The sequence below is a fragment of the Etheostoma spectabile genome, chromosome 13 (genome assembly GCF_008692095.1).
Source record: "Etheostoma spectabile isolate EspeVRDwgs_2016 chromosome 13, UIUC_Espe_1.0, whole genome shotgun sequence".
In the NCBI taxonomy this organism is placed as follows: Eukaryota; Metazoa; Chordata; class Actinopteri; order Perciformes; family Percidae; genus Etheostoma; species Etheostoma spectabile.
Genome location: NC_045745.1, coordinates 22,264,828 through 22,273,958, shown reverse-complemented (window position 1 = coordinate 22,273,958; position 9,131 = coordinate 22,264,828). Strand labels below are relative to the sequence as shown.

General features: G+C 39.8%; 1 protein-coding gene across 2 annotated transcripts in view; it reads right to left on the bottom strand.

The window, feature by feature from the left end:
- The window catches only part of stard13a (StAR related lipid transfer domain containing 13a), a 28,921-nt gene that overhangs the window by 18,530 nt on the left and 1,260 nt on the right, over positions 1-9,131 (bottom strand). The window contains exon 1 of one of the 2 annotated variants that reach the window (XM_032533536.1): positions 4,924-5,591. The exons of the other annotated variant lie outside the window; for it this stretch is intronic. Within the exon in view, the coding sequence (XP_032389427.1) occupies positions 4,924-5,395 (472 nt within the window). The 5' untranslated portion in view covers positions 5,396-5,591. Of the gene's footprint in view, positions 1-4,923; positions 5,592-9,131 lie in introns of those variants that run through there. 2 annotated transcript variants of the gene reach the window in all.

Here is a 9,131-nt window from a genome sequence, read left to right as displayed (position 1 = left end):
GGGAAAGCCACAGGGAGGAAGACACACCACACCAGCTGCTTATTTACTAAATGTAAGATTGAAAAGAATAGAGACTCTTTTTAGAGAAACTGGAATGCAGAGATGCAGATGAAGAGCTTTTTACAATGAAGTTAAAGGATAATACTGGTGACATTCTATCCTATGAAAAGACCAAGTTCCTACTAACAAGTGTTGTCTGTGTCCAATGTCCAATGCCATCATTTCTGTTTATTCCTCTTGGCCACAAAGGTTGGCATTACAAAGAAAATGAGCATTGTAGCTTATTTTGAATCAACATACAATGGATAAATACTCATAAATTCACCAAAACTTGAAAATAGTCAGCAATTTAGTATTTACTCCTGTTTGAGTCATTTTTCCCTAAAAACTGTTTTGGGAAATTACTGAGCCTAAGCTTTTTAAAATATGAAACTATATATTTCAGGCAACTACTTTTAATATGAACTTGTGAACAAGTTTTCAAAACAATTTCTCCAAACTGTTAAGCAAAATAATTAAGACAAACACATAATATTCTCCAAGGATCTTAATTGATCTTTAAAGGTGCTCTAAGCAATGTCACGCATGTTTTAGGCTACAACATTTGTTATGACATACAGCAAACACCTGCACCTTTAAGGACTAAAAAACAAGTGAATGCTTCTGTAGATCCACACACATGTTAAGCTCTGGCTGTTTGCTTCTTACTGTGCCACAACAATTGAAACACTTGAATTAGTTCCTATAGATGAATAAATGAAGGATACTTGTACATCCTTAATAATCAATTGACCTCCATTACACTGACTTTTATAGTGTTGCATCAAAAGTAATCAATAGTTATAAATAAAGTTTTTTTTAAACACAAAACAGCATGCTCCATCACAGTGTTTGTGTATGTTGCCTCTTTGTGTTTCTGCACAAAGATGCCAAGTGGTAAAGCTCCTGTCAGCATGGGAACAAAGCACTGCTATTCAAATGTGCAGAATTTAATCAAGAGATTAATTAGTACACAAACATGTCATTAGTGGGCAAAAAACACACAAATGCACTCAGTCGGACGGAGCTAATCCAAGCTGCCTACCGTGCTTTGCCTTCAGTCTATTCCATGCACTGCATTCCTGCTGTGGAGAATATATGACAACAGGCAGCAAGCCACTAGAACAACAGCAGGGAAGGTGGACAGATGGTATGTGTATGAGTGTGTGTGTGGGCGTGTGAATGTGGGCCTCCATGTGTGGGACAAAGAGGCTGTAGGTAGTTCCTTACATAACAAGGACGCAAGCTATGTAACATAATACACATAATACAAGTACCCCAATGTCCTCACAGCCGTGTTCTCTGAAAGTGTGCCTTTGCCTTTCTTTGCTCTACCTTTAATTTCCTCCCTTTTAACGCCAGTAACCTTGACTCCCTGACCGCCTTTTCTCAGTATTATGTCTTCCTTGTGCAGGGTCTCAAGGACCCTGAAGTGCCTTGTGTGACATAATTTCCTGCATTGAATTTCCCAGGCGTCCAGAGCGGCATGTGAGCTAAGAACAGCAACAGGAAGTTCCTGGACTGAATATGTCAGAGAGAATCTGAATGGGATAATTTTCACAACAGAGAGTAGAACTAGAGAGTGTTAATTTAAAAAAAAAAGCTATACCTAAATGATGTTTAAATTTATATATGTTATTTCAGTCTTTTGATAACTAGAAAAGATAACCACACTGATAAGGGCCAGAGACGAGATCGCTTTTAGTTTGTTAAGGCTGTATAGGCATGCATTGAGCAGTTAAAGTTCTTCTACAAGACTACACACACACACACACACACACACACACACACACACCCACACCCACACCACACACAACACACACACAACCACACACACACACACACACACACACACACACACACAGGGAGCCTGGAAAGCAGCCATATTCCCACATAAGCTAAAGCACTCAGTACTTCATGTTTAAAGGTCACAAAGGGAAAAAAAATAGTGAAGAAGGCAGAGGAGGAGTGATAGGAGAGAAAGAGGGATGGAGGAAGGAAGGGAGGGACGTGAAGGAGGAATATGTCCGCCCCGTCCAGCGGGGCTCATCTGGAATGATGTTGAGCACAGGAATGTAGTATAAAACAGCATCAACACTGGCATGAAATCAGTACAGGTTCAGGTGCAGCGCCTCTTGTGCAGCACTCACTGAGGTTACACAGCCCTGGATATATACAATATGGCAGAACTGGGAGGGCTGCTGTGAGTTGTTTTGGGTAGTGTTAATATGTTAATAGGATGAGATAGGATGAGACTGAAGGTGATCAAGTTGAGTACTTGGTTATGCCACCTTTTCTCCAGCAGAGGGTGTTAAAGCAATGTGTCACGACATGCATTCACATTTCTGTCAATAATTAAATGGCTTCAGGCTATGGTTATATGATGTTTGTATGTCCTGCTTGTTATTCATTTTGCCGTTCAATGTTAGAGCATTTACGGTTATCTGGCTGCACTGAAACAGTTTAGTGTTCAGTAAAGCCTTGTGGTTTGGCAGAGTAACGTGGTGAGTATTAACTTTTACTGACAGATACACTTATCTTTGTTGCTGAGTTGCTCTAGAAAATACAGACTGGCGACAATTTAAAGGAAATCCTGATTACATGACAGGAGAAACATAACAACTGCAGATGCACAGGGAACACAGGGTCACTGAATGCTTTGATGAGTGTAAGTATGTGTGATTTCCTTTGTGGGAGAAGAGTGTCCATCAGAGCACACTCAGGTTGTTGTGTTTTTAGAATGCATATTGTGTATTGAGTATAATTCATTTTTGCCACTTTCCCAGCTTGAACAGACTACATTCTGAAAACCTGCATGAAATCTAGCACTTTGGGTTTTATTTGTCAATGAAAGGTGCTCTAAAAATAAAATGTATTGTTATTTTTATTTTTATTATTATTGTTGTTGTTATTATTATTATTATTTAGTATAGATTTGGGACACAGCTTTTTTGTTGTTTCATCCTTCAACCATGCAGCAACTGATTTTTTGTAGCAAAAAAGCAGAAACTAGCTGTGAGCGGAGAAGAGATCAAGAGAACACTGATATATTAACACCTTTAAAGTTGGTGTAGCAAACTGGTTAGCAATTGTCTTTTTACACATCCATAAGACACAGCGCAACATCATTCATTTGGAGTCATGTTTATGGCCACCTGATGAAGGTGAGTCTGATAGTCTCTCTTCTTTTAGCTCTGCTTTTGGTCTCCACAAACTGTGTGAACCTGTGTGAAATATCTGGCTTTTTAGCTGCTTAATGTTCAACTATAGTTAGTACATATAGTCCCACATTTTGTCCATTAGCTGAAGAGCAGGTAACATTGTAACTTGTTAATTGTTAATTGTAAAAGTATTGATTTTTGCCCTTTTTAATCACCCACCTGTACATAGGCCATGTGCATTTAGAAAGCTAAATGTACTTTAAGATATGAATCAAATTATTGCTTCAGTTTCAGATGTAGATTTGGTTAGGTCACTGAGTTCTTTTGTATTTAAGTCAGATGCAATGACATGGATTGCAACTGGGGAGAGACAGAGAAAGAGAGGAGTAAACCACTAAATTGTGACAAAGTTGTAACCATATAAGTTTTGCAATGATTTTGCTGCCTTTAGCACTTTATGTTTAAGTTGATGTTTGCATGCTGTAGTTTATGTTGTGCCAGTTATTGTCAGTTTCCATTTATTTATGTTATCTGCAGACAGATAGAAAGAGAAAGAGATAAAGAGATAAAGAGAGAGAGAGAGAGAGAGAGAGAGAGAGAGAGAGAGAGAGAGAGAGAGAGAGAGAGAGAGAGAGAGAGAGAGAGAGAGAGAGAGAGAGAGAGAGAGAGAGAGAGAGAGAGAGAGAGAGAGAGAGAGAGAGAGAGATAAAGAATTAAATGAGTCATACCATCATCCAAAACCAGCACAGGCATAACTTTGCTTCTCCATCTACATTCCTCACCTGCCACAGCTGGCATCTCTCTCTCTCTCTCTCTCCTTTACCCATATCAGATTTTTAGATGCTTCATACAAGATTTGGCTCGCACAGAAACATTTGCTGGCAGCAGAAGAAAAAAAAAACTTAACACAGGACATGACAAGTTTCTGCTCCCTCATAAAAACGAGTTATGTGCCATGGCAAATCACAGCTGAAAACAAAACTAACCCTATCTGAGCTTTAAGTGAACAAACCTGGAAACCTCGGGAGATTAACTCATCTTCTACAGTCAACTGAGCAAACATAAGAATAGCCTAAAGTATCTTTCTTAACAGTAGGATGTTCTCTTCACTCTTCGGGAAACATGAGTCATGTGACAGGAAGCTGGGGAAGTAGCCATGGAATACAAGTTTGGTTGGGAGGACATAGACAAAAACAATAACACTACAGTCCTTCAGGGTTTTTTATGACTTCTTTCAGATTTATAATATGTTTGAGTGATTAAAACCAGAACGTTTGCGAGTACTGCCAATCTGTAGTGCGTAAATTCTTGCCAATAAAAGCATATTTGAAAAGTGTGATGAAACAGAAGATAGATGGACTACTCCTAAAAGTTGGGTCTTTTTCTTTTTGGTGTTGCATAAACCTCTAAGGAAGAGGTGTAATGTTGAAAAATCCCCCAAAGAGGAAGACAAACAATACATGAAAATACCCTTTTTTATCTTTAAAACTAACAAACTTTCTTTATCAGAATTTACATAGTTTGAATCTGCACCCAGTTACACCTCCCTTTTGTAAAAAATACTGCAAATCTGGAGGATAAAAATACAAGGAATGTGAAAAAGTTGATGAAGTTCACATAGAACATCCAACTAATTAGGTAAAAAGACATCGTAAAACCAGTCACATATCTAATCACGCTGACGGACACGTTAAAACTTTGCTATCACTCTCTTTAGTTCTACCTTGTTCCAGCCTCCGTAGTAGCTGTTTGCGGGCAATGATGCGTGAGAGGCGCAAGGCAGAGCGCCGTCGAGGGGTGTCGCCCAGCCTCAGGTAGTAGTCCTGCCCGTCAGGTGTCATAGCCTCTAGACAGGTTTCCTCATTGGTGCTGTCGTTGTCACTCACGCAGTCATTACTGTCGCCCTTGACACTTTGATCAATGTCGTCCATGATGTCAATGTCAATTTTCCTACTCCTAGGGTCTGTAGCATCAGCACAGTACGTGCTGTCCTCAGCACAAACAGTGTCGTCGCTTTCTGCTTCGTCCCTCACATCCTCGTCTTTGGCAGCTTCTGTTACTGTTGCATCACCCACACGCTTCAGACTGTTGTTTGCTGTCACTTCATTCCCTGCAGAATTTGCTCTGTGTGCCACACTGTCCATAGTCACTGCCACATCTTCCATAATGGTCATACTGCTGTCCACAGCCTCCATAACATAATATAATCCTCACAAACCTACAAGTCTTTCTCTCTCTTACACCGTGATGAGTTGTTGTGTGAGCACTCCTGAATTCCTGCCTCTGACATGCCCTTACTGGAAGCCAAAACAGCTCCACATCCGCCTGCCTCCTCCCTTCAACTAACCACACTCGAACAAACACATAAACTTCATCACACTACCTGTGTGATGAAAAACACACACACACACACACACACACACACAACACAGCTGAGATGGGAGTGACTCACAAACTCTTGCTTCCACAAGGTCTTTTCTTTTGGTCACATGACCAGCAGCCAATTGCACCAGAGCCTAGGGAACACTGCCCTGCGTCCTGACACTGTGTCAAAGACACAATTTGGTAATTTGTGTGTGTGTGTGTGTGTGTGTGTGTGTGTGTGTGTGTGTGTGTGTGTGTGTGTGAGTGAGTGAGTGAGTGAGTGAGTGAGAAGCAAAAATCTGAGATTGGAGATGTGATCAAAGTGGGGAAAGGCCTGGAGAAAAGAACTATCCCAAGGACCATATGTTAATGTAACATGGGAAAGGGCAGAACAATAGAGAATGTGTGGGTGTGTGAGACGCTAAGGAATGTATGTAGGAGCAAATCTATTGTTACTAAAGTTGAGTAGGATTTCAATGCCACTGAGAAAAGTTTTCTAAATCCACACCATGACGTTCATACCACGTGTAATTTAACATTACTGATCCAGGACATACACAACACCCACATTCCCTCTTTAGCAATACATTCAATAACACAAGTCTGTTGTGTAGTTATAGTAAGCAATGTTAATGTCTAAAATGTGTGACTGAATGATGCCATAAAGAAACCAAGTTGGAGGATAAATGCATGTAGTGCACTAAAGGACCTAGTTGGCAGAATAGTGATTTGCCAGGACTAGAGGATATAGGGGGTCATTTTAATTCATTTTAGGGAGGTAGGCTGGATGTATAGGAGGGATGTGCACATGAAAAGTAGGTCATCGCAAATTCAATTTAAGGTCAGGTCAACAATCCCGCACACGCACACACACACACACACCACCACACACACACACACACACACACACACACACACACACACACACACACACCTAATCTTACAAACGAGTGGTATCACAGCAGTGTTTTTTAGTCTGCAGGTCATACGCTAAAACAAGTGAATAGTCTGAAGTTGTAATATGTAAAATCTGTGAATCAATTTGATGAGACTGCCCTCTTGAGGAAATCTGAGATGGATCCATTTACTTTTTAATTACTTCTCATGTCAGTCTAGATACACTGGCAAATACACTATGCAGACACTTTCCAACTGATGCAGGGAACATAAAGCAGACAGTGTAACGTGATAGTGAGCTAAAAAGATGTGTGTAAATGGATTGGCACAGGGTAGGGCTGTAGTAAGCGTCCAATTAATATAATATCCATCTCTATGTCTCAGTTACAGCTGGCCAAGATGGAACATAAACTAAACAGGCAAACTGAAGAGGAGACTGAAAAATCATGTGCAGTTCTGTGACGGTAAAGATTAATCAAATATGCGGTGAGTGGGGGCACAACAACAAACAGCTGGACAATGTGAAGAAAAGAAAATACAATAGCCTCTCATACTATTATCATGACGCAAACTTTTGCCTCTAGTACAGGATATCAAATATAAACTATATCCCTGAATACAAGTTCCCTTTGTCATCATATCTTCATGGCTCTTGAAGAATGTGTTTTGGTCTAAATATAATTGAAGACATATTTATAAAGGAAATAGAAATGGCAATAACATTTATTTTAAGTCTACCATGTGATGCCCTTAGGTGAATGGTTGTACTAAAAATGTTTTTGTTAACAATCAAGGAGATACAAGCCGAAGTGAAAAAATGGCAATATTAAAAAACAAGTATAAATAGTAAAAGGCTGCTAGTTGTGTTAAAAAAAAAGGTTAAAGGTTAAAGGTTTTAAGTGATCTAAAGGATGACACTAATGTAACCATTCTGAGATCCACAGTCAGGGTATTCCCCGGCTTTAGGGCTGTGACTTTCAAAGCCTTGTCACCTTTAATCTTTAACCTATACATTTAAATACAGCCAAGGGACCCCATTCCTGCCATGGGCTCAACAGAGATTAAACATATCTATGTGACAAACTAAATTCATGTGTGAACTTTTTCTAATCTTATAGAAAATACATGAAGCAGCATCTTGTATGTTGTGTATTGAGGCACCAGGTGCTATTGCTTGTCAACACAGGTAAACAAGATCCTTGAGGGAAATGAAAAATGAAGCTATTTGACATGTCGCTAATGGCTTTGAAATCTCAGTTTGTTGATACAACCTTGAAATTGTCTATGAAAGCACACGAAGAGGCTGCAGAATTCATCTTTAATTTATTCCTCAATTCATTCAAGGCCACTAATGAGAAATTCACATTGATCAGCAGGAATTATATAACATAATTTACCCACACAATCGGTTTTACTCGCAGTTAGCTGAGTATTTTCACTGCAGCAACTATATAGTGAGAATAATGTTGTTGAATAATGTTTTACTAGTTGTAAAAAGATAATTCAGGGTAATGGTTTGGATTTACGTAAATTCATGTATCTGCATCTATGTTTTCTAACAACCCCCCACCCCAAATAACACACATACACCAACACACACCAAAGCAACTAAGACCCACAAATCCCACATGCAAAGGGAGACCCGACCCCCACTGCTAACCTAAAAACGTCTAAATCCAGGTGCTGTGTACTCTCTGTTTACACAGTCGCACACAGATGATTGAATGGAAACATAAACACAATCAGAATTTACTTCAACAGTCACTTCAGGTCACTCATCTGTCCATTTGTTCATTAATGCACCAGCTAGTTATGATCACAGTTGCAAATGTATTTTTGTCTTGCTAAACTTGAATAATGCTGCATTATGAGACTGTATCTGACAATTAATATTGCTATATGCGCGCTTGTCCTGCATACATTATTACTACTGTGTTTCTAAATGATCATTTTTGTCAACGTTAAGCTTCAGGGAGAAAAATCATTTCCAGACAAATACAGTTTCAAATTTAAAACATCTGACCAACTCCTAATGTGGACTACCTTGTACAATATGTCATGGCTCTGGATATTTCATAGAGTAGAAAATGCTCTTCTGAATACCAGCATAACGGTAAGGCCAGATGTGCACATTTTAAGGTTCCCTCATCTCAAAATGTGATCGAGACAGACTGTGAACTGAGTGACTTGTGAGCTGATGGGTTAAGCAGTGGGGTGAGGGAGGGGTGGTGGAGGAGGGTAGGGTTTTTTGTGCTCTGGCTAGAGGACAGGTTGAAGGGGTGAGAAATTAGGGGAAATGGGATAACTGAGGCAGCAGGTGCTATCTGATGCTCCATTTGACTTACATTTCTCTCTCATTAATTGTGCAATCCTCAATTAAGCAACATTCAGTCACCCACCATGCAATAGGGAAAATAATCTTTAACAATGCCTAAGTGGGCCTTTGCTGGTCACACATTTTGATTTGATTTACAGTGAGTCGAACAGATCGTGGCCTGTGGTGGTTTGTGGCGTCGTGAATGTGGGAATGTTTATCTTTTCATTTGCTTCAGAGGCAGACATTTTGGTAATTACATTAAACCGAAGAGACAGATGCAGCTCTCTCCTCACCTTCTCCTCCCTCTCTGACGCACAGTTGAGAGAGAGAGAGAGAGAGAGAGAGAGAGAGAG